General features: G+C 37.5%; 1 protein-coding gene across 2 annotated transcripts in view; it reads right to left on the bottom strand.

Annotated features, from left to right (window-relative positions):
* Positions 1–27,540, bottom strand: part of prkcbb (protein kinase C, beta b) — a 131,133-nt gene that overhangs the window by 39,175 nt on the left and 64,418 nt on the right. For both annotated transcript variants that reach the window (XM_016514677.1, XM_016514676.1), the window contains exons 9-11: positions 12,946–13,086; positions 8,675–8,848; positions 5,099–5,190 (exon numbers count right to left, since the gene is read on the bottom strand). In XM_016514677.1, the coding sequence (XP_016370163.1) occupies positions 5,099–5,190; positions 8,675–8,848; positions 12,946–13,086 (407 nt within the window). The remainder of the gene's footprint in view (positions 1–5,098; positions 5,191–8,674; positions 8,849–12,945; positions 13,087–27,540) is intronic.

Below are 27,540 nucleotides of genomic sequence, written 5' to 3'. Positions count from 1 at the left end.
TTGCCGATCGCGTAAGTTCCAGGGGAAGCTCCTTAAGTTCGGCCATCCTACACACACGTGACATCGCTCGCTCGCACCAACAGGAGGAGGGGGGTCGTGTACACTGCACTCAACCTGAGGGATTCCTACACTTTCAGACTTTGAGGAAGACATGAAAAACAGCGCATACCGCAGGAACGGTATAACGGAAAATATTAGCGGTTTTGAAACAGTGACATTTTTAAATCGCGGTATACCTTGAAACCGGTAATCGGCCCATGCCTATTCCAGACATCTGTCTAATAAATAATATATCAGTCTGATGAGAGCATTGAAACTGGAGCTCTGCCCTCAGAAAAGACATAAGAGAGATAAAGCAAGTCAGATATCTGTTATTAATACAAGCATGCAGTAATCTTTTATTTATCAGGTGGCGTGTTAGTCTGTCCTATATTTTAGAAGTACATATGAAGAGAATTAGCATTCGTGTTCAGTGACTAATGCAGCTGGGGGTGGAGCAGGAAACAGGCCTCACCACAGAGTCAGATTATGTCAAAAGATAACTTCTGTTTCCAGGCCACAGCGGCAACCAGCCTCTGGCTATCACCACTCAGAGAGAGAGAAGGATAGAAGTGATTTCACTAAACATTTGCAACACTTTTAGTTTTAAGTAAAGTATTTAAGTGCAAAACATTCACTAACTACCTGCAATCAGGCACTAACTACTACACTATAACAATGCTGTATATCAATTATTTCACTGTCATTCTTTTCAAACATGTTTCCTTTCTTTGGAGGACAATAAATGGCACGTAAAGATATGTTATCAATTTATTAATTTAAAAATACTTTATCAAAAATTATTAATCCATCATTTTATTGTTACATTTAACATTTAAGCATGAATTATATAAAGAGGTCCAAATGACACGTGATGCATTCAATGTAGGTCACGCTTTCTTTTAAGGTCCAATTCTCGCTATTAACAAATGACTAACTATGACTTTGCCTTAATAAACGTCAAATTAGCTGTTTATTAATAGTTAGTAAGGTAGTTGTTAAGTTTAGGTATTGTGTAGGATTAGGGATGTAGAATATAGTCATGCAGAATATGTGCTTTAAATGTTAATAAACAGCCAATATGTTAATAATAGGCATGCTAATTAGCAAATAGTGAGAATTGGTCTCGATACTAAAGTTTTACCTAAATGTATTATGTTTTGTTACACTTCGAACATTTTAAATAAACAGCTGTAAATATGTATATTTGCCAATTACTTTTATTGATCCTTCAGAAATCATTCTAATATGCTGAATTGCTGTTCAAGAAATATTTATTATTATTATCATCATCATCATATTATATTTAAAACTATCGAGTAAATTTTTTCCAGGATTCTTTGATGAATAGAAAGATCCAAAGATCAGCCTTTATCTGAAATAAAATGCTTTTGAAACATTATACACTATACCATTCAAAAGCTTGGAATCAGTATAATTTATTTATTTATTTTTGGGAAAGAAATGATAGAAATTAATACTTTTATTTAGCAAGGATGCATTAAATTGATCAAAAGTGATGATAAAGACAAAGACATTATGATAAAGACACAATGATACAAAAGATTTCCATTTCAGATAAATGCTGTTCTTCTGAACTTTCTATTCATCAAAGAAACCTGAAAAAATTCTACTCACATTTTAAATAAACAGCTGCTAATACATATATTTATTTGTCAGTTTCAAAAGTGAATAATTTTATTATAATTAGTGTAATTTATGTTGTTACATTCAACTACATTTCAAACATTAAATAGCTGTAAATTGATTTGTCATATTGAAAATGACTTAATGTACATTTTTATTTCTTAATTTAAAACATTGATAATTGATTTCTTCATTTTATTTTTAAGTGGTATTCACAATCACAAATTCAACCATACATTTTTGATGTAAATTAGGTTCATACTTTGAGTTTCATTCACAAAACTCAGCAATAGTCTGCGGCAATTAACACAGTGTTATTACCATCTGTGCTAATAGTCACTAAATGGCTTTTCGTTTAAGACAAGATGTTGGTGTACATTTTGTGCATAGCAAATGATGGCTGTATATATACAGTACTGAGAGAATAAGGGAGGAGGAGCAAAGTAACAAGAAAATAGTCATTGTATCTTAGAATCAATACAACTGACTCTCATTATATCATAATACAAGCAAATAAAAGCCCCCGCTGTGTTCCATAACCATTGTGGGCTTTTGCATCTGAAAACCTGGATCTATTCCACTCCCAACAGCTACAATGTGCTGCACATGTTTCATGTCCTCCCTGTCATTGGGCGCTCATAATCACCCTGACCTTTGAACTGCGCTGAGCTCCATACCCAACACAATGACAACGCTGCTCTCCTCCACTGAGACAGGCTAATTCTTTATGATAAAGGGCAGACAGCAAGCTGAAAGCAGAGCAAATAGAAATGAAGCTTGTTAGATGTGGAGACACAGCGTGGTTCTGAGAGGAGATTACTGCAAAGGTCAGCTCAGTCATCTACTGCCAAGGAGCCGCCCATACTGAGATCATCCTCAAACACCTGTCTATTTGCTGCTGATTCTTTCTTTCTTCAAATTAGTTACAGGGTGGTTCACAGGAATTTCAGCTTAGATGTGACCACTTTAAATGAACCCAGGCATCAGACTATATCAGACTTGCAACATGCTTTGTGAATGCAAAATACTCTGGGTTCACTTTATTAGTAGGAGAACTAGTCTACTTTTCACTAATCTTATGAGTCGTTGAATCATTCACTTACCCAATTTGTTAAAAATGCAGTTTCATTCAGGAATGAAACACAATTGAAAGAGACACACAACGGTTCTTCTGTGTGTTTGTATGGAACTACTTATGTTGGCAAAACAGAACAAAACGAACAATATTGTGTCTAAAATAGAATAACAATATTATTGTCTTTTTATTGAACTGTTGTATAAAATTAATATCACATTTGCAATTGTGCTGATATTCAGTAAAAACTGCACTCTTGCTCATGTAATGTTATCATATATATGCACATCATAAGAAATTAATATAAGACAAAAACTGACAAGGGGTATTTTTGCTCCCATATCTTGAATTTGGGGTCACTGTAACCACATTCTACTGGGCTATATCACACAGAGAAATCGTGCACTATCAAGGCATGTGTTTGTTTGGTTTTTGCAAAGAGAGTGACATACAGGTGCATCTAAAAAAATAAGAATATTGTGAAAAAGTTAATTTTTTTTGTAACTTATTTCAAGCAGTGAAACTTTAATATATTCTAGATTCATTACATGTAAAGTAAAACTGTGACGAGTGGGGGCGGGGCCGAGGCCGAGGCCGAGAGCCGTGGGAACGGAGCGAGGCCGGTGGAGTAATTGATAATGAGCGACACCTGTGCCACTCGTCACAAAAACATTTCAAACGTTTTTTTTGTTTTAATTTCGATGATTAGAGCTTACAGCTCATGAAAGTCAAAAATCCAGAAATATTAGAATATTTCCTAAGATCAAAAAAAAAAGGATTTGCAAAACAGAAAAGTTAAAGTTCTTTAAAGTATGTTCATTTATGCACTCAATACTTGGTCGGGCTCCTTTAGCACAAATGACAGCCTCAGTGAGGTGTGGAAGCGATCAGCCTGTGGCACTGCTGAGGCACTATTGAGCCTTCAGCTCGTCTGTATTGTTGGATCGACGGTTTCTCATCTTTCTCTTGAAAATATCCCATAGATTTCTATATGGGGTTCAGGTCAGGCATGTGGGCTGGCCAATCAAACACAGTAATATCATGGTCAGCAAACCAATTGGAAGTGGTTTTGGCACTGTGGGCAGGTGCTTAAGTCCTTCTGGAAAAGGAAATCAGCATCTCCATAAAGAGGAATGCAGATGGAAGCGTAAAGTGATCAAAAATCTCCTGGTAGACGGCTGCATTGACTTTGAACTTGATAAATAAGTTCCAAAAAAAAATTAACTTTTTCACAATATTCTAATTTTTTAGATGCACCTGTAGTTGATAATCATTAAAACAACAATTAAAATATAATTGTAGACAAAACCTATCACAAACCCCTATGTAAGAGGACAAATAAGCTTTCTATCTTTACTCTAATTCATTTGCCTCAACTCAATACCTCATCAAACAACAGGGAGGAGAGATGAATAGATGAATGAAGTGCTGCAGGGATGACGTATTTCTGTAATACAGAAATGAGTTAGCATTTTAGCACTTCCAGTACCATTGTCCCAAAAGTCAATGGGTTTTTAAACCATATTTATGTTTAAATGACTGAAGTAAAGTCTATGGTCTGTAGCTAAGCTTAAAAATTTAGCAAACTTTTTCATGATGAACAAAATGTTTAAGAATCAAGAACTGCTTGGTTGGCCTACAAAAATATGCCATCACTGCAACACTTCATAGATCTGTAGAAATAGAGCTAAAAAGAAAAAAAAAGAAGAGTGAAAGAGAAAGTCAGAGATGGGGGAAGCAGGTTGACCTGGCCTTCGTACACCTAATTACGAATTATGCTGAGTAGACACCTCATATCTCCAACAGAAGGGCACCGAGGAAGAGGTAGAGGAGGAGCGGCAGCAGCAAGAGTGGGTCAAACTACTTTGAGGTCACTATGAACTGACAACACAGCACAGCGGGAAACACTTTCTGCCCTATGAATGTCCCTCCTTTCCACCCATCATCCAATTGGGCAATAACAAGGAGAACACCTGTTTGTTCTACAGAGTGTGTTAGCTGGATGAGTTCAACCACATTCAGTTAACTCAAACACATTGGTGAGCTCATCATGAACTAATCAATGTGCTCATCTAATCGGTGAGCTCATGGTGAAATAATCAGCTAGCTGGCTGACAAGCTCATCAGTTAGTTCAACTGTTGACAAACTCTTTGAAGTCAACAGTTCACATTGGGGAACTCATCAACTTGCTAGTGCATCCTTGATTTAAAGGGATCATCGGCTAGTAATATTAGCCATTCATCTGATTTTGAACTGATGAATCTGAAAATGCCACATCTTTGAAGTGTGGCCACTTGATGGCACTATGAAGAGACAAAGACGAGAGCTGTACTCACACAGCATGGGGTTCCTTAAACTTGCCGACCTGCTGGATATGATACATGAGATCCCCACCACTGATGTATTCCATGACAAAGTACAGGCGGTCCTGTAGATACACAGAGACAGTGGGGTAAGAGACAAACACAGATGACAAGACGTTTGAATTTTCTTGTAACACAGAACGGTTCTAGAAGTTGCAGTGCTAGTGAAGTAGCAGTGCTACTTGGGGGTCAAATGAGTTAAAGGAGTCATATGATGCTCTAATAACAAAACATACTTACAGTTGCTGATTCAGAAGCGCCAAATATGTTTTTGATTTAATAAAAAGTTTCAGCCTGTAAGAGTCAATTGTCCTGGAATTGTACTACATGTCTGCGCCATTCATTTCCACGAGGGGCGGACTGGGAAAAAAATTTCAGGCCGGGAAATCTCACACTCATACACCCACAACAAATTCTGAAACATGGACAACCCTATTTTTGTATGGACCTCACATAAAAAAGGTTTAAATCCTTAGGTTGGGGACATGCAAAATAATTAAAAGTTCTCTCCTGAACTGCACCTTCAGTTCCATTTTTTCTTTTCAGTCCCTTTATTTTGCCCTGATATCTCTCTCATGACTTTAATACTCAATATTTAACAAAACTATACTTTCTAAATAGCCTACATATCACAATTAGTACATCACTACAATATCTTTATAGAAAAATCCTAATACTGAATGAGTCATGTTTTTCCCTTACAAAAATTAACCATGCTTTTATTATAGTAAAAGTACAGTAACCATGGTTTTTTTTTTTTTTTTGGCAAATGGATTACCATTTGTATTTATTTTTACTACAAATTCCATGGTTAAACTATGGTTAGTGTAGCAAAAACCATGGTTAATTTGTGGTTACCATGGTTTAACAATAGTAACCATTGTCTTTGGACTTATAGTGAAATCATCCTTAATTTTCGTAAGGGATGTGGTTATTGTCTGCCCTAGCTCCCCCTTAACCAATTAATAAAATATGATTATTTGTCTGCTAAATTACTACTGTAACATTACAATAGATAATAATGATGTCCTTTATACAGTATTTTGAGTGATGACTGAGCAATGGGCTGCTGCTGCTGCTTAGCTAAGTAAACAAAGACAAAACTACAATAGCATATTTACAGATGAAATTGACCTGCACTTGAAACCCTGAACAGTAGTTTTGCTTCTCTGCTCCACCTGTGCGCTTCCACAGTCCACTCCATTCTCTTTCTCTCTCTCTCTCTCTCTCTCTCTCTCTCTCGCATTGATTACTCTGATCCAAACTGTTTGGCGGAGGCGCGGAGAGCATTGCCAGTCACAAATAACCGATTCATGATTTATTAGAGATTGCTGATACGTAACGCCGTTACATGTAACTAGTTACTCCCCAACACTGATTGTATATTGTTATATACTGTTGTATATTTTTGATTCACTAAAAGGAACTGGCTCAAGCAATTCATTTATATTTCCATTTATTCATATATTTATCCAAATACTGTATAATTCTGTGTATTGATGTACTGACATTAACAGTAAGATTTTATGAAATGCCTATGGATTTGTGTATTACTTTTACTCAACCCCCTGCAAGAATATTTACTTTTAGTGACACAAGACTATAATACATTTTTAACAAATCCACACACACAACTGCACATCCACACACTAATACACGAGACGAATCTCAGGGCCAAAATCCAAAGATCAAAACATGCCCGACGTCTTCATATCTGCAAGTTTCAGCCACATTTTCCCTGGGCTCCATTTTATTAGCTTTCTTCCTGTAATGATGTGGCTTATTTTACATCAGTTGCGGGTGGTGTAATTTCCTGCAGTGGTTAGGCTTGAGGATAATCTACATGACTGCAGCTGTTTGGCTGTCAAATACCTCCTCCTGTGACTGATCCCCCTCCATAAAGAAATCCCCTCCCAACACCCCGCTCGAATATCTCGCAGGTTTTATTTGCTCTTAACGAACGTGTGTGCGAAGGAGGAGATGATTTAGTGACGTAGCTTCGTTTGAGATCCAATGCAGTTCCAGAAAAACAAGGCATAAAAGAGCTTCGGCCGCGTGACGTCACAATCTTTTCCTCCCCCAGAGTCTCCTCGGTGTCTGACTCAGTCCTCTCTATCCTTTGACTCTCGCTTCCTGTCTCGATTTCACCGTCTCTCGCTATCAGTGACAGGGGCTCATGCGGTGCTCAGTAGGATGTTGAGAGACGGCAATGCTGCCTGTCACAGCTCTGCTGCGGCCACAGATGAGTGTGGCGCGCTGCCCCCCTGTGAGCATGTCACATTCACATGACCACACACACACACACACACACACAAACACCATTCTTGTCGATGTACAAATGACTGCAGTCTCTAAGCAGCTTGTGTCGCAGGTTTTATTTGCTCTTAACGAACGTGTGTGCGAAGGAGGAGATGATTTAGTGACGTAGCTTCGTTTGAGATCCAATGCAGTTCCAGAAAAACAAGGCATAAAAGAGCTTCGGCCGCGTGACGTCACAATCTTTTCCTCCCCCAGAGTCTCCTCGGTGTCTGACTCAGTCCTCTCTATCCTTTGACTCTCGCTTCCTGTCTCGATTTCACCGTCTCTCGCTATCAGTGACAGGGGCTCATGCGGTGCTCAGTAGGATGTTGAGAGACGGCAATGCTGCCTGTCACAGCTCTGCTGCGGCCACAGATGAGTGTGGCGCGCTGCCCCCCTGTGAGCATGTCACATTCACATGACCACACACACACACACACACACACAAACACCATTCTTGTCGATGTACAAATGACTGCAGTCTCTAAGCAGCTTGTGGGGGATGGGGAGGGATGGATTCAAGTGTGTGTGCCTGAGTTCGTGTTTGTGTTTGGTCATGTGCTACAAAATGAAAGAATACACAGTGGCATGTGTGCCCACGCTTCAGCTTATGTCAGAGGATATACGTTGAGAAGAGAAAGAGAAGAGAGGAGCAAAAAGGGGATGAGTTGAGATGAAAAGGAGAGGTGACGAGATGCTATGAAAGGAGGAGAGAAGAAGAGATGAGATGAAATGAGAAGAGATGAGAAGATGTGGTAAGGACGAACAAAAGAGAGGAGATAATATGAGATGAAAAAGAGACGAGGAGAAGAATGACCAGATGAGAGGAGAACAGAAGAGGAGAGAAGGGAGAAAAGAAGATGAGGAGATGAGAGCAAAAGCGGTGACGTGAGATAAGATGAGGTGAGATGCGTCTACATGAGACATAGAGAGAAGAACAAAATAAACAACATGAAATGAGATGAGACCAGAAGAGGCAAAGAGAAATGAAGCAGAGAAGATGAGGTAAGAAGAGGAGAGGAAAAGAGAAGTACGAGAGATGAACAGCTGCTGAGGAGAGCAGGAGAGAGGACAAGGTGAGATGAGAACTGAATAGACACAATGAAGAAGATGAGATGAGATGACAAAATGAGAGACGAAACGAGACAAGAAGATGAAGAAAGGAGAGCAAAAGAGACATCATGAGATGAATCTAAGACATGAAATGAGATGACAGCAGAAGAGACGAGACGAGACGAGAAGCTGCAGTACCATGGTCTGAAAGCAGGAGTGCAGGTGAGTGAGGAAGGGTGGTTTTCCTGACAAGGCCAACACTCTCTTCTCCACCATAGTGCATTCAACATCATCATCCTGGATCACCACGTCCTTCTTCAGGATCTTTACGGCAAACAGCTCATCACCTCCCTTTCTCTCGGCCAGCATCACCTAAAAAAGACAAACAGAGAGAGAGAGAGCGTGAAGGTAGGGGGGTATGCTCAGAGTTATGTAGCCAAACACATAACTGAAGCAAGCATGAGGAGATGAGCAAAGCAACTCTGTAACACAGCGCATGAGCTACATTTATTTGCAGAAGATACACTGGCCTTTGACTGCGGATCAATACAGCAGCGTTTACACTCATTCTCAGCACGTTTAGAGCATGTTAGGCCAGAGAACATACAGTAGCTGCAGCGGAGGCACAGATGATATACAAAGATGAAGAGAAATGACGGACAGAGGAGATGAAGCTCTCGCACACATGTGGAGACGATAAGGAGCAGATTTGAGTGTGGCACAATGGCACGGTGAAGGAAATCTTGAGTGATGGGAAGGCAGATTTTAATTGTGCTCATTTTTAGGATTGAGCCTGAAGGCACACATACTAAAGAGAAGAGACAACCAGAGAGAGAGGGATGGAAGAAAAAAGAGGGAGAAAGTTTAAAGAGAAGAGAGAAAGCCTGCACTGAGTCAAAGAGCAATAGAAATTAAGGAAGATTAAATAAATAAGCATAAACATTAAAAAGTATAAACAATTAAATTTTAAATGCATAAACATTTTAATATAAATAAAATTGAACCCACATACATTTTTATTACTCCAAAATGAGGAAGAAAGAAAAAAATGTTACATGGTAAATAAAACTTGCCAGATAGATAGCATTAAAGCAATCAGAACAGAATGAAAAAGTAAAATTAAATGCAATAACATCACTAAATTGAAATAATGCCAATTAACATAAATACTAAAACTAAAGCTAAGCTATAATGTAATATTGTATATTGTAATCTAATATTGAGACGTCTGGTAAAACATCTGTTACCATATAAACATAGCTGAAACATAGATGACTTAGACAAATGAAATCAAACACTGATCTCAATCAATACCATTAAAAGGAAAACAAATAAGAGCTTTCAGAGCAGCAACATTTCACGCTTTGAGTTTCACACTGTGGTGCCTGACTTAATACAGTACATTACATCCATATGCAAATGAAGTAAATTTTTTTCAGTAGTGTAACCATTTTCAAAACTCTGTAGCTTTTCCAATAACAAGCGACTTTTTTCAACAAGTAGCAGCGTAGCACGACAAGGCAGTAAACAAACATGCTCTCCTAAAATATCCTTTCTCTCTCAAATATGTAGCACCAGAAAATCTGATTCTTTGCAGTGAATCAGTCCATGTAAATAAACCAATTCAAAAAAAGAATTTACCAATTTGAATGGCATTTTAAAGTTTTCTAGATACAGCAATTTGATGTTTTTCAGGTTGTAGAAAGAGTAGCTTGACTGTAGCATAACTATTTATGTGTCTCTTGTAGTTTGGAAAGATACAGATTAAAATTAGCTCCCCAACACTGTTATGAGTGTGAGATGAATTTAAACCCAATCCAATATGCCTGACACAGCCACAGCACTTCTTGTCACCAAACCAATAGCGCTTCATCAGTGTGTGAAAGCATCTCTCAAATACCTTCCCTCATTCTGCGTCAAGGTCACATAGAGAAAAACCTGCCTGACAGAGGAAAAGTAATGCTTGAAGAAACTTTACGGACAGTCTGGCTCTGCCTTTTAGCTCTCTCTTGAAAATAAATGCACATATTGAAATGAGCGGAGTTATTTCAGTGTAAAGGCAGCCCCAGATGGACACCTTGTGACTGGCGATGGGAAAAGAGAAGCGATACACTTCAACATTACAGAGGACACCATCTGCTCCTCACAGGCTCTACACCCTAACACACACACACACACACACACACACACACTACTCTGGCAGCATAGCAAGCAGGTCATATCCATTCCAACGCATTCATTACCACTGCATACCTGTTTAGAAAAACGCACATCAAACAAAAGGTACACGACTGCACACAGTGCTCCAAAGTCTTAAGGACATTGTCAGCTAGTACAGCTGCACAAAAGTATCTGCTGGGCCCTGGATGAGAACTGCTCCAGGATCAGCATATTCAAGGACAGAATCTGATCAATGATCATGTCTCCAACTGTGAGATCTGCATCAAACCCATAATCACACAACTGGACTCGTGAAAGTGCACATCTGTCAGATGTTTTGAAGCTCCCTCTGCTGAAGGCTCGGCATCATGGAATCTACAGTGTTTTTAACAAAGTGCAAAACAGTACAGTCCCCTATTTACTCTTCTAAAAGATTTTTTAATGAGCATCTTTGTCTTTATTCCAATAAAAGTATCTCAACATTGTTAAAGGAATAGTTCACTCAAAAATGACAATTTTGTCAACATTTAGTCGTTCCAAACCTGTAACCTGTAAGTTTCTTTCTTATGTTGAACACAAAAGAAGATGTTTTGAAGAATTTTGAAGAACCAAGCAACTGTTGGTCCCCACTGACTTCCATAGTAAGGAAAAAAAATACTATGGAAGTCAATGGGGACCAACAACTGTTTGATTACCAGCATTCTTCAAAATATCTTCTTTAATTTAAAACATAAGAAAGAAACTCATACATGTTTGGGATGACATGAGGGTGAGTAAACGATGACAAACTTTTCATTTTTCGGTAACCTATTTCTTTAAAAACAAGACGAATACCTGAGAAGCAAAATTGTGTAAGATACTATGACTTGATTTAAATGTATAGTTCACCCAAAAATGAAAATTCTGTCATTGTTTACTCACCTTCCATTTGTTCCAAACCCGTATGAGTTTCTTTCTTCTGTTGAACACAAGATATTTTGCAGAATGTTTGTTACCAAACAGCTGAGAGTAACCATTGACTTCCATAGTATTTTCTTCCATAATAGGGAAGTCAACAATCTTCAAAATATCTTCTATGTTCAACAGAAGAAAGAAACTCATATAGTTTTGGAACAACTTGAGGGTGAGTAAAGAAATTATCATTGTTTTAGGTAAACTATCCCTTTAAGTTTCATTTTCCTTAGTCAATAATTGGCAAATTGTATTTTTTAAAGTGTCAATGTTACATAAGTAACAAGATCGAGTAATGACCTTTTGATTCAACAATACAACCTCAAAAATTCACAATGTTATCAATAAACACGCATTTAGAAAAAATGTTTTCATTTCATGCAGACTTTAAACCTTACTTTTTTTATCCTTAAAGAAAACTTTACATTTTATCCTTTAATAAAATCTGCCAATTGTATGGCCAATGACAAAAAAAATAAAATAAAATAAAGCCTTTTCTTAAAGGCTCCTTGTTCAATTTCACACAAACATAATTGCAAAATCACTGACAGTTCAGAGAGAGTCAGAAGTGACAGTTCACTGACTGAGGGAGTCTGATTCAATCTGCTAACTCACGGGTGAGTTTAACGCTATTTCTTGAATCTTTTTGACTGCCTCATTAGAAAAAACTGCTTCATAGTTTTATTTTTTTTTTATTTTAAAAAATCAGACGGCACAGCTCACGCTACGCTTATTGTTGCCTACAACAACCACTTCTGTTTAGTTGCAGTCTGGAGCACCGGACTAAGGTAAGAAAACGAGCTCTATCATATCTTTTTATCCAAAAACTATTTTAATGTTCTGCAGATTTTTACTGGAAAACAATCACAATTTTTTTCAGACTGCAAGTTCCGGCTGACTTCAGCACTGCCTTTGCTATCTGAACACGAGTCTATGAGATTGCAGAGAACCTCAGAGTCACGTACTGTATCTGTGTATGACGTCTGGACGAGAATGAAGGTGCATCAGCGAACTGGACAGATCAGTCTATCAGACGCAACAGTGAGCCTGACATTTAGTTTGTCATGATTTGGACGACATCAAACAGTCTCGGCTAATGATGCTGGCAGAGGTCTAGCACTGCACCTCAACATATCAATATCATTTTAAAATCCTGTTGCCATGGCAACTGACAGCAGCTGGAACATGAGCCCACTCACCCTCCTATTTCCCCTCTCGCTGTCTTTTAGCCTGCGTTCCAGTAATCTTAGTTGTTTAGAGTGACCTCACAGATCGAGAATACCTGCTGCTCGAAGCACCAGTGAGTCTACCTGAGACGCACAGAGAGAGAGAGAGCGAAAGAAGATGGCAAGAGTTACCTTTCCAAAGCTACCCTTGCCCAACACCATGAGAAAATTGAAGTCGGACAGTTTCATGCGGTCCCGGTTGCCATTGCTGTCGAATTTGGAGATGGCGTTGGAGGAAGAGCCATCTATTTTGCTGGGACCAATTTTAGCTCTCTGTTGGGAAAGAGCAAAAAGAAGCAATAAGCTTGTGTTAGAGAGGGGTCAGAGACAACACAGACACACACGTTTTTCTAGCACGGTGGTGACTTTCAGTTGACTTCTATTGTTTTTATACTGAGCTAATGATATTTTCTTTGCATACTTCTAAAACCAAAATCACAGAAACCTACACTCTCAGAGAAAAAAAGGTACAGAAGCTGTCGCTGGGGCGGTACCCTTTCAAAAAGCACTAATATGTACGATTTAGGTACTAATATGTACGTTACATACTAACATGCATATTTATAGTACTAATATGCACCCTTTAAGGATAAATAAGGTACAAAGGTGTACCTTTTGAAAGGATACTGCCCCAGTGACAGCTTTTGTACCTTATTTCTGGACACACCAATATTAAATTTCTGGCTTGCATTCTGTTATTATAAATTATTAAATGTGTTTTCAAATTTTTTTTTAGTATTTTTACATTTAGATTACATTTACCTTTCAATGCGCATTACATGACCTTAAATGTAATCTAAATATAAAAGCAGGGTTAATGAGATTGTCACGACATATTTAAGATTAACAAACAGAGGCGGGCACAAATACTGTGTGGGAAAATGTATTTAAATACAAATACAGTATTTTGAAAATACACAAAATACATTTGAAATTGGCCATCCAGTGAAGTAACACTATTAAGGCCTGTTTACAATAAGAACTTTAATTATAAAGATAACTATATTAGTGTATTCTAGGTATACAATGCAGTTGTGTCATCTGTCACTTTAAATGCTCAAGCTCTTTAAAGCAGAAATGATTCCGATTGGCTGTCAGTGTTTTTAACATTCATAATTTTGTGTGCTGTTATGGTTATAGTTGTGGTGTGCTGTCTGCTATTCACTTAGATTTAGGATGTACTCACACTAAGGGATCTGATCCATGCTTGAGCGCGATTGACCCCCAAAGTCCAGTTCATTTCACAAGTGCGACTGCTCTGTACAGTGTCCAGTGCGGTTCGTTTAACCATGCCCTGGCCCGCTTGAAGAGGAGGCTCGGGTGCGGAACACATGTAGTGTGATCGCTAACCGCGCCGGAGCATGGAACAGTTAATTTACTATTTTTGTATGCACTGTTATCATTATGACAGCAAAAATCTTTATTACTACTTGGATATCACACTTTTCAATTAATTTCATTTCGAGTACATTTAGACTTATAAAGGGACTGGTTCTCATCTTATTGATGAACATGTATTGTAGTTTGTGAGTAAAGCTGCAAATTCCACCATTAACCTCAGTTGCCTCTGTAATAATCCTGTGATATCTGTCTGTTAGCGAAAGGACAATCGCACTTGGGCTTTAGTACAAGGCAACTGTGCCTAGTGTGAGTATGCCCTTAGAACAATTTTTTTTAATATATCTTTATTATTAGCATTATAGTTATCTTTGTCTTGGGGTACACACACACAGAAAGCTGCTTATTACTCATTCATCCATGTTTCTTTATCGCTCTGACGTGTCAATAGCTCCTGCCCACTAAAAGCTCCACAGATATATTTGCATACCACGATGATATATAAATGATATAGAAAAAGTTCAGTCGATTTACACTTTATATCATCACCGACATATACTGTATATTGTCATATCGCCATAGCAAGCAGTAATGACTAAAGCTTAATGAACACATATGACTAACTAGTTGATAAAACCAAAATCTGACCAAAAAAAAAAAAAAAACTAACAAGACTGACTAGTGCTAATGATATGTTCCCCTTGCTAGTGATTTTTTTTTACCTGCTGGGACAGGTATGCTTTTTTTCCCACAAAAGCAAGTAATGCACATAGTGCAATAACCATTTCAAGCATTTTGTATGGTTTCTTTCTACACAGCAAAACAGCATGTATTTGACTGAAAATCCAGAATCATCAACAAGCTAACTGTAAAGATAGCACTGTGAATGATGATATAGTTGTCAACAAATGGGATGCTACATTTTATTCAAAATTAAATATCTTAAATATCTACGATTTTGGCTTTAATAAGATTTTCCCAGGAAACCTGGCGTCCTCCACGATTCCTATTCTTTCCAATAGCAAAGCACTTGAATGCGACATGCTTGTAATCAGGACTTCTGAAATGGGAAATAGGACATTCTGATAGCACACGAAGGCAGTATTATTCCTTATTTCTTTACAGGAATCCAGAAAATCCTAGAACCCAATTCTAGATGAAGTCATCCAGCTGCAGCTCACATGCATGAAAGTGGCAGTGTCACGAATCCGGTCCGTGGTCTTCCGTCTGCTCGCCACCAGAGGTCGCCTTCTGATTACATTGACTCTCACGCCACACAAACTGTTGCACGTCACCCTGGACTACATTTCCCATGCTCCATTGCACTGATTGGCCTCACCTTCCGCCTGCTTGCCACCAGAGGTCGCCTTCTGATTACATTGACTCTCACACCACACAAACTGTTGCACGTCACCCTGGACTACATTTCCCATGCTCCATTGCACTGATTGGACTCACCTGCAGCCAATCACACACACACTATATAACAACCACTCAAATCCTTCTCTAATCGCTGAGTATTGTTCTGCGTTTATCACTCTCCTAGTGATAGCTGCTTTACGGAGCCATTTCGTGTTTTCATAGTCTAGTCTAGTCTTGCTATTACCTGATTCCTGCCTGTGTACCTTGGATTATCTACTGTTTTACCGTTCGGACTCTGTTTGCCCCAGCCTGGACTATTGCTGCGTACCTGTTGGATATTGTTCGCCGGAGTCTGATCACGTCTGTCCTTGGAATACTCTTGTGTCTTGCCCGTGCCATACCTGTTTGCTGGTGTTTCGACCCTGCCTGTGTTATTGACTACGTCTCTGTCTAATAAAGCTTGCAAATGGATCTGCACGTCTCTCGTCTCGTTCGCCCGGTTACAGGCATGTTTGAACTAGTTGATACAGGAAATCAGCAGTCTAATAAAGATTGGCAAAAAGTATTTTATGTATTTTGAAAATACAAAAATACTAAGATTAAATCTATTTAAATACAAAATATATTAGATTTTTTTCAAAGGTTTTTAAATACAAAATAGTATTTTGTATTTCAAATACATATTTTAAATGTATTCATATTGAAAAAAGAAGTATCTTGTGTTTTGTGCTCACAAGATAATGTCTTACACTGCCGATCTTGTTACTGTGCTAATTACTAGTGTTTTCACTATACTTTGGATATAAATATCCATTGCAGAATTGATCTCGTACGGCTCGTTCACTGAATCGCTGGCCGTCTCAGTGATCAGCCGTAAAACAGTGATTCTGTCCAAATTCCCTTACATATTATTGGTGGAGTTCCCTTTAAAATCTTAAATGATTCCCTTTGAGCTAAATTGACCTGTTTCCCTTACAGCATGTATTTGAAATACTGCCCATCCCTGTTAACCAATACCTATAAATAAAAAAACTCTGATATTAGCTGATAACCAATTTAGTACTAATACATTATTCATCCCTAGATGATATATTCATTTAAAATAAAAATAATACAGTATGTATATACAATATTGACAATACTGATAAAAGACAATACTGAAAAAAAGTATTTTTGGTGCAACGTTTCAGTTAACAATACATGAAAGACAAGTTAGATATATCACACATATATTGTGCATCCATACAGAAACCTGTTAGCATTTTTAGATTTTCATTAAGACATTTACTGTTTATTAAAAGCTAAGCACAAACTCCAAGCCTTTATTTTTAGTCTGCTGACAGCTAGTCTGTGACAAGAAATCCTCAATATTACAGTATCACTAGTGAGACTTAAAATTTTCAAGCCATCTTGTCTTCATATATGCACACTCTCTCAACATTTGAGAGAGCAGCAATGAGGAAAGACCAATGAAATAGTGAAAGAGTGCAAGCTTACAGCGAGGCTCTGGAAAGTGTGAGTAAATGCAAAAATAACAACTGCTCCATATGTCTCCCCAAGCACCATCGCATCTATATTTCTAGTCTTTTTCTTATTTTCCTCCGATCATTTGCTGGTCTCCACAATCTCAGGTTTTACTATCCTTCTGGGGACATTTGGGCTTCACGATGAAGGCAAAACCTGGCTCACACACATACAGTACACCAACATAAGAATGAGCCACAACCTGACATGACTGACATCTTTTGTTTGTTTCTCTCTGTTAATGTTACTGAATTTCTTAAGCAGGTCTATTCATCACGTCGCTGCTAAATCTGTCAAACACATGATTCAGCAAACGCTGGGTAAACCTGTCACCCAGACTGCAGATGAAGCAGTTTTTGGCTATTGTGTGCATGTGTGAAAAAGACAGCGTGCATCTTTAATACAAAGAGAGATATTAAATATGTCTTTGGCAGCATTTGTAAAACAGCTCTAAAGTGTTTGTTAGACACAGAGGAAGTGGGTGTGCGTCTGTTAAACTGTGGCGGTCTGTGTGTGTGTATCTCTCGCTCTCCCTGGGTGAACGTTTAGTTTCTGGCAAGGATCTCGCTGCCCAAGCTGGCATGCTACGGAATGACAGACGGCCTGTGTAAATGTCTGTGGTTCCTTCTGTATTAAGTGTGTGTGCGGTCACAGGGCACAGTCATTAGGCCCCGTCGGCTGCAGGCTGAGGGGAAGTGTACTGCCGATTTCCTTGTTCACCAACTTTCTCCTTCACAGTCCACTGAGAACTGATCCATTATCTACAGCTGTGAGCCAATCACACCTACAGCAGCCAGGCAACAGGTCACGCACACACACATACGGTCTCACACAAGTGCACTAAAAGCTTTTCTCATTCACAACACGTTTGCACAGCACTTGGGCTGACACACAAAACACAACAGTGTGTCAAAATTCCTCACTTACTTTGCTTTTTATGCACTGCAGACACTATTTTAACTTGCTATCTTGTTTTCCTACTCTAAAAATATGTAAATATGCTTAAAACAAGATTTATTTGGACATTTGTCTTGATTTTTTACTTGTTTTAAGCATCAAACTCTGCATAATAGTGTAGCAATCTGCTGGTTAGGGGAAATTCTGTGGTGTGCATTTCCCTTTCAGAGTCACTTTGCAATCTATATGCATATTTAAGCTCTCTACAAACGTGCAAAAAAATAAGAAATCAGGAAGGGGGCCAACACTTTTTCACACCACTGTATATATATGTTTGTGTGTGTGTGCGTATACACCACGTGTTGATATTCTGATGATTTTTTTTCATTTAATCATTTATAAGTGATATATAATTGTCCATGACGGCTGGAAGTGAAAAACTCCTTATATTCAGGTGCACATAATTATTAGGCATGTTTTCTTTTACTGATAAAATGAGCCATGGGACAGCGGGGTCAGAAAAAAACAGGTGGAGAAGAAAAGACACATGTTAACTGCAAAAGTATTAAGAATTAATGTGAAGAATTAGGTGTAAAACCATCAAGAACCATTTAGTCTCCAGCACCACCATTTTCCAGAACTGCAACTTTCCTGGAGTCTCCAGAATTACAAGGTGTCAGGTTCTCAGAGACTTTGCTTGGGTAAAAAAATCCTAAAAAATGACCCTCACTTAATAAGAATAACTGAATAACTGCTGAAGTATTGTGAAATACATTAATACACTAATATTTTATAGGCTTTATGGACAGATAAGTTGAGAGTGACTCTTGAAGGACCGGCACCACATCCTCTTGTACCACTGTTTGAAGAATTTATCTTCCAGAATCTGGCAGTAAGTTTTAGGAGCTCATTTTTATTCCATCTCCTATCCTGAAAAGTCTGTCTTGCAGGATTGACTAAAAATGAGCTCCTAAACTTTACTGCCAGATTCTGGAAGATAAATTCTCCAAACAGTGGAACAAGAGGATGTGGTGCTGGACAATTATATATTACTTATAAATGATTAAATACAAAATCAATAGTAGTTATTAAGACTGATGTGGTTTGGATTTGGTAAAATGTGCTTGGAAAAAAAATATCATCAGAATATCAACATGCCTAATAATTATGCACGAAGTGTATAATTTAAATATTTATTAAAATATCTATGCACAATTTGTTTAAACATTTATTTAAAAATATGTATGTCTGTCTTTGAAATATGGTTAAATATCTATTTGATTTGAATATTTATTGAAATATTTGTCTTTCTAAATATCAGCTTTATATGAATATTTATTATTTATTCAAATATCTCTATATGTTTTGTTTGAACATTTTTTTTTTTTTTTAATATTTGTCTGTCTACTATTTTAAATATTTATCTAAATATGTATTGTTTTACATATTTATTTAAATATATCTGTTTTATTTTAATATTTGTTAAATATCTGTCTGTTTGACTATTTTAAAATGTTTTTTTTTTTTTTTACATAACTACTGAATATAAAATAAAATGAGACTTTTCACCTTTAAAAGATGGGACAGAACTGACAGGAAACAATAAGGGATATTTTCTAGAAACTATCAAAGACAGATTTGATGTAAATGCTGCACTCCAACATGTTAGCACATGTGCTTTGTCCACCAGGTCATCAGACAAACTCATTTCTAACATTTTATGCAGTGCACACACATCTCTTAAATTACACATACCACTGACATCCTGTGATATGAACAAGAGGTGACTGTAATTAAAAATACGCAGAGCTGATTTCAATTCCGACACCTTTACAATCACTCCAAATGAATTTCTGCCTGCCTCTCACTTTTCCCATGATTCCGCTGCTATTTACCAGCAGAATGAATGTGTAGGATTGCCTGGGTCCCTTCGGCCCATCCCACACACGCCTGTCTCACTGCCCTCTCTCTCACAGCCTCTTGGAGCACATTCAATTTTAATTTCCAAACTGCTGCCATATTGTGAGGCTGGCATGCGGCTCAGTCTAGCATAGAATTCCATTAACCCACTCCCTACTGTTCAGACGCCACACTTCACACTGTCCCTGCAGACAAACACACGGCCCGGCTGAATCTGCTGCCCAGTGCTCAGCTTCACTCACACATCCCTGCCTCTTTTTCTGTCTGTCTGCCCTCCCTTTATCTCATTTAAAGGGGTCATTATTTACACACCCTCATGTCGTTCTAAACCTGCATGACTGACTTTGTCTGTAGAACACAAAATGAGAAATTTAGAATAATGACCTGGCTGCTCTTTTCAAAAGTTACAATGAATAGGGACTGAAGCACTCTAGCTTTAAAAAGCACTCAAAAGTATCACAAGAGTTGTCCAGATGATATATATTCTGAATAGCAAAACTTAAAGTAGTCATTCAATGAAAACATTAGTCAGAAACTTTTCTAGCTCTTGATGATTCATGAACAAATTGTATTCGAATGAATCTATTCATTGACTTGATTTGAATGATTTGTTCACAAACGGAACTGATCTGTTTAGTAGATTTCGAACTCACTCGTTCAACATTTCAGTTAACAGCTCATTAGAGGGGAGGAATGTTATTGGACGACTTCAGTTTTGGTCTGTTTCTCACACTGTCTGTCACTTTGAATGTACCTTGAATATAAAAGTCTTGAATGTATAATTGAACAAATAACTGATATAATATATAGTTGTCTAACAAACCTAGCATTGTATATTACGAATATTGTTGGCTCTTGATGAATTGCTTTTTTTCTCCTCTTTTCTAAGTTGCTTTGGATAAAAGTGTCTCCTAAATGCATTTATTTAAACATAAATATACTACACAAGTCGCACCAAGAGCTTGTAACACTCCAAAGAGAAAGGAAAAATTGAAATCGCATCATATGACCCCTTTAACCACTTTTATGATCCTTTAACAACTTGAATATTCATTTATTTAAATATATGTCTGTCTTGTTTAAAGACTTAAACATTTATGCTTTATTTAAATATTTATTTAAATATATGATTATTTGAATATTTATGTGTTTTAAATTTTTTTTAAAAATTATTATTATTATTATAATTATTTATTTATTTATTTTACTTTACATTTTGGGACAGACCTGACAGGTAATCATAGATATTTTATCTGGAAATTATTTCTGACTGTTTTGACATTTGAAACATTCTGGCTCACTGAAGGTGAGGACTGTCAGTGAACGACTAATATTTTGGTCTGTTCCTCACTCTACCGTAACACTTTAGAAGATTTCCTAAATACTGCATGTCATATGCACAACTTTTAGGATCTTTTTAGGATGCTTTGTCTCCTTTGAAGCTTGAAGGGTCCAGTTGCTATTCACTGCAATCGCCTGGAAAAGAGCAGCCAGCACATTATTCAAAATATTTCCTTTTGTGCTCCACAGGAAAAAAATAAAGTGACACAAGTTTGGAACAACATGAGGGTAATTAAATGATGACAGAATCTTCATTTGTGGCTGAACAATCCCTCTAATCTTCATGGCTCAGAGTTTTTCCCCATCTCTCGCTCTGAAGGTCGTGGTTCTGTAGATCTGTGGGCAGGGACGTGTGGCCTCTGGGGAAAAGCCATTTGAGAAGCTCTGTCTCTCCGCCAAAACCACGAGTTGAGTGGCGGCAGTGATCTCTGCACACACACACGCACACACAAAATGCTCTCCACCTCCTCCTCCATCGATTGCTGGGCGTGAACGAGCGATTAGCTCTGTATCCAGCTAAGAGCCTCATCACTGGACTAAGGGAGTGTTTCTTTTGTAAAAGACAAACATCTCAGCCGTATTCTGCTCAGCAGTAAAACCAATGCACAAGCACTCACACAGACATACAGCATCAAACGCTCTGCCTGACGACCCAGTGGCGACAACTTTTATTTGTCTGATCCAGAATAGACAGGAAGGATGCAAGAGAGGACGAGAGAGAATGGGAAGGGAGGGATAAAAAGGAACGGAGACAAATGCTAATGTGGGTAGATTTCCAATGAGCTGAATGCGTCGCCTTCACCGCGCTTCAGTGCACACAAATACCGTCATTTCTGCACAGCAGTGTGGAGGGTGGAGTGAGAACGAAGAAGAAAAAAAAAAGAGCTAAACCGTGAGAGGAAGTTATTGGTTCATAGCGGTGAAATGTGGAGGGAGGTGGTCGCGTCTTGACAGGTCAAATTGCAGGTGAATAAAAGTTGAGGAGATGCTATCAACAGGAGGGCGGCTATTAGATGAGACGACTTAACGGTTCTGATTTCACCTCTGACACACACACACAGAAAAACACAAACAACCCCCCAAAAAATGGCATCTTGTTGTTTTTTCATAGAGGACTGAAAGTTGGTGCTGGGGAAGAGTTCACTAAAATTAGCAATGCTAGCATGCCAGCTCAGCTGTTTTCAAAATACTTATTTATCACTCAGCTGTATTCTCAGAAGACCCTACTTGGCATTCAACATCTTTTTTTAGCAGTGAAGTAAATGTTTAGTTAAATATTCTTGCTTTTTATTATTCAATTTTGATTCAAGATGAAATTACTGTTTACAAACAAATGATCAACGATGGTACTTCTAGGTTGTTCTACCTCAGAAAATTGCAGCTTTAGATTAAAACATTTTAATTGAGCTGAAAATGAACAAAAAGTGTTTGAACAAAAATGTGCGGAAATACCACACTTTAAAAAGAGATTTATTTATTGGTGATTTGAACATCTTAAAATTTCCATCAGCATTGGTGGATCAGGAAAACTAGGGTCTTAATTAAACTTAAAGGGGTGGTTCACTGTTTTTTTTCTAGGCTTGATTGTGTTTATGGGGTTTAACATGTGTTAATGCTTCGTTTAAAAAAAATAAAACGCATTATTTTTCACATAATTTACCTTTATTCTACACCGCTCTGTCCCTTCTCTGAGAAACGGGCTGATCATTTCCTGCTTTTATGAAGCCCCTCCCTCAGAAATAGGCAATGGGCTCTGATTGGTTAGCTAGCCCAGTGTGTTGTGATTGGCTAAACAGCCTCTAGTGCACGTCTAATCGTCCCGCCCCTCACCTCAGCGGCATCGTTTTTGTAGGCATTAAACTGCCAGAATTTTAAAAGACGATATCTCCGTTTGCATTGAACTTTCAGCTTCGTAACTTTGCAGATATTATTTATGCTCAAACAGCAACATTACATACTAACTAACGTTAAAAAAGTGAAATCGCAATCAACCACCCCTTTAATTATATATTAAATTATATATAATTGGTCTGCAATTTTTCCCACAAAGGAATAAAATACTGACTAAAAAACATTACAACGCAAATCGTTAAAAATATTTGCATTTATTTTGAATGTAGTAAGTACAGATGATTAGAAATAATAAAAACCTTTTTAGTTTTCTTAGTATTTCATGTGCATTTACACTTCTCTAAAAGTTTGGATACCCCTATAAGTTTCATAGTGTGGTTTTAGACAATATTAGGGTTCCTTATGCTTTTTGTGCAAACAAATAGTAACTTGATATCACTGTTTATCATTGAAAACCAGCAATAACCTTCATTTTGATAATATACAGTAATACACTGGTTAAAATATATAATATAATATAATATAATATAATACATTTAGAAATAGCTCGATATTTTGATTCAGTAAATGTGTTATTATATTGTTATCATATTGTGTTGTCTTTTATCAGTGCAAAGTCATCAAAAATACTGAGAATGTAAGTTTTTGCTGATCCAAAATCCAAAAAACTGGAAACCTTATTCTTTTTTGCTAATAAATGAAAATAATTTCTATAATAATTCTATAATAATTTCTGAAATTTAATGTTGACCCTATGAGTAGCTTAGTTGGTGACTTTTTAGTAAAATTGTAAGCAAGTGCTTAAACTCATGTTAATAAGTGTGCATCTTTAGCAAAATACAGTTTCAAAGGAAGAAGTTTGTGTGAGAAACTTTTCTTTTTCAATAATTTAAAGGATTCAAATGTAAAAAAAAAAAAAAAAAAATTTATGTCACTTCATTGACCCCTGGGCAAGTTGAGTCCATGTAAACGTTCGTATCCATATAAAACAGGAGTTGATCCAAAACGAGTGTGAGATAATGAGTCATTTCCCCATCTCTGTTTTCATGCTGAGCCAAATCTGGCTATAGCTCACGACGCAGGAACAAAAGTTGACATGAGGCTACAGCTCTGAGCGCTGCGTGATGTGGGCGCTCCGGTCCTCCAGCACAGGAACAGGAGTGACCGGCTCTGTGTTACTGACACGTATCCTGAGGGAGGCCTGCCGGTCAGTCTGTGTGCGCGAGTGTGATGGAGCTGCTGGCAGGTAGCCTGATACAGCCCTGGCCCTAATGAGCTCAATGTGAGCACCACCAGGCCAATCCTTCATCTGCCCCCTCCGCCTTTCAGCAGAGACCTGCCCTGACCGCAAAGACCCCATAGCGAGGAACCGACTCGCTGGCCTTTTTTTGCATCTCCCATCCTGATGCTCTCAAATGGAGCCAAAGCATTTCCCCTCACAACCACTCACAGTCTTGAGTCATGCTGGGAATGCTCAGTCATTCTCAGCCAGCAACAATCGAACAACATACATCTGAACAAGACACAAGATGTGATGCTAATCTATGAGAGAATTGCTCTAAAGATAGAGAGCTGCCTACAGAGTCAGTGTTTTAAGGCATAACAGACACAAAAACTGGTCCATAATTTCAAAACAACTTAATTATGTTGCCTTCTAAGCTGTAAAAGTTTGAGTTTATGTAACAATAATAATAATAAAAAGAGATTGACACAAGTTAAATAAACAGCCAATAAGTTATTATATTATTACCAATTTATTTTCATGTATTACAAAGATGATGATGACTATTATTATTTTATTATTGATATTTTGCAATAATGTTTAAAATGTAAAATTAAATTACTAAAAGTAAGAGTTTTGTTAAAATGTATAAATGTGTGTAATATGTAAAAATAAATAAAATATTAATAAAATAATATTACTACTACTATTATTATTTTGCAATACTGTAATCAAGTTACTAGACAAATAAGAGTGCAAATTTGTTTTTATAGTAATATAAAATGAATAAATGTATACAATAAAATATTTTAATATTATAATTTATATAGTATTTTTCAATTTGTCTATATAGACAGAAGCACATGAGGCGACTAGGTTTTGAAATGAGTCGTGAAAGCTGTATAATTTCTAATTATACAATAATAATAATAATAAATGATTGCAATTTGTAAAATTAGTTAATTATTAAATACAATGGATCTATTTAGACACAGTTACATGGTGACGTAGACGTGGGGGCGTGTTAGAACGAGCCGTTTTAGGAGGGCGTGGACAAGTCTTACCTTTTATAAAGAATATCTCTTTGGGCTTGAGACTTTAGTCTTTGCAATTTTAGGGATCTTATCTATTCACGAACAGGAATAGATGCTTCTCACTAGGTTTTAAAATGAGTCAACGCACCTCACCAGTTCAGACCACAAGAACACAGAGACAAAAAAAAAAAGACAAAAGAAGAAAGAGAGAATAAAAGAAAAGACTGAAAACCAACTTAAGAAGTTTTTCCTCCATGATGTGTGAAATGCCAGCCCACCAGATGAGCTACAGATTGACCATTTCTCACATTCTGAATTATGCATCACCCCATGTGAAGAAAAACTGCCAGCTCAGACACACACACACACACACACACACACACAGTCCGAATAGCGTTCGTTCATAAATAATATCAGCATTTGTGATCGGAGAAACGACAAACAACAAGCGCTACTCTACACTGTTCAAAACTCATGTTTGAATCGTCAGTGGTAAATTCTTTAAATATAAAAATTCATCATGCACTGGGTCCACAGCTGGGTCTGCTCGCGGGACCGTTTGAATTATGCAGAGTCTTGCACAGATTGTGCCCCTTCACACACACACACACACAAAATTCATCCAACATACATGCCACACACATCACATACACACACCAATAGGCACAAACCGACTGTCGAGACCATTTTCACCTATCAACTTTGTGGGAAACATGTCTGAACTACTAACTACTGCGTGCTCTCAAAAGAAAGCAGAAACCAGAGGAAAGGGGACTTTAAAATGGGTCTGAATCAATCTGTGTTGAAGAAAGCCCAGGGATCAGGAGCTTCGTGCTGGTACCTCTCAGTCAGCTCTACTCTGTATTCAAATTGGGACGTGCGGAGCAGAATGCAGGTTGACGTGAGTGTGATTACTTCGGGAGGACGCTGGGATTTGCCAATGTGTTATTTATGCGAGATTTGTCAGTGAGTGATATATGCTTCATGCACAAAGACCTCTCTCTTTTTCACTTTACCTGCTCGCACCCAGTTGAGAGAGTCAAAATCGATATAAAATCAAAACTCTATTTACTTTTATACATTCCTGGTCTTATTAGGCATGATTCAAGTGCATGTTATTCAAATTAAGAAGTGTTTGTCCTCGTAATCTTTTATCCAAATATAACAACTTAGTTCAATTTACCTTCTTCTTACTTTTCAAACCCTCCCCCGACCATCTGACTCCATTCTGTTAAGTAACAATGACTTTCATTTTGACTTTAATCCAAAGCAGAAAGGAGAATATTCCACTACCCCAAGTACTGTACATGACTACAAGAAACAAAAGGGTGCCAGTGATGGAAAAAGAAAAACAAAACACAAAATATGTACAAAAAAACATATAAAAACAAAACCAAAACAAACTAACAAAAAACAACCACACATAAAAAAACAAACCAAAACAAAGCAAAAAACACTAAATGAAATAAAACAAACAAAACAAAATAATCCAAATGCAAAACAAAAATAAAAACTGACTAAAACAAAAACAACAAAACAAAACAAAGTGAAGCAAAAATAAAATAAAAACAAAGCAAAATAAAAAACTAAATCTTAACACAAATCAAACATAAACCAAAAACAAACACAAAATGAAACAAAACAAAACAAAAAAGAAACAAAAACATAAAACAAAACTAAATTAATGTCAAAATTAAGAATAACAAGGGCTCTGACAAAAACTTGAATTGCTTTTATATTAATTTTATCGGCAAATCGGTTTTGAAAATGACCGATACCGATAACCATAAAAATGCCTAATATCAGCGCCGATAATCAGTCGACCCCTAAAGACAGCAATGTTCTCTAGGCTCTAGGCTTATCTCTCGATAAATAAAAAACAAACAAACACAAACACATATACTCTGGCACACCTAAAAACGCAGGTGAACACACACACATTCGCTCACCTCAAACTTCTGCCGGAGTTCCTCATTGCCTTCTTCTCCTTCAGGTGGGACAGGTACGTTGAAGTACTCGCCCTCTTCCTGACTGAGCAGCTTAAACCTGCATGCATGTATGTGTGTGTGTGTGTGTGTGTGTGTGTTTGGCAGACAGAAAATAAGGGACAGTTAGATGAGTGCAGGATATGCAGTCTCACATATGGTTCAGCAACAGAGACATTAAATCCTCCTCTGATAATGGTTCCATCTGGCCGCTATCGGAATTGCGCACTTCCCTGAAACGGCACATTTTCTA

Source organism: Sinocyclocheilus rhinocerous, unplaced genomic scaffold, assembly GCF_001515625.1.
Source record: "Sinocyclocheilus rhinocerous isolate Xijiao unplaced genomic scaffold, SAMN03320098_v1.1 scaffold1799, whole genome shotgun sequence".
NCBI classification, from domain to species: Eukaryota; Metazoa; Chordata; class Actinopteri; order Cypriniformes; family Cyprinidae; genus Sinocyclocheilus; species Sinocyclocheilus rhinocerous.
This window is presented reverse-complemented; position numbering and strand designations above follow the sequence as displayed.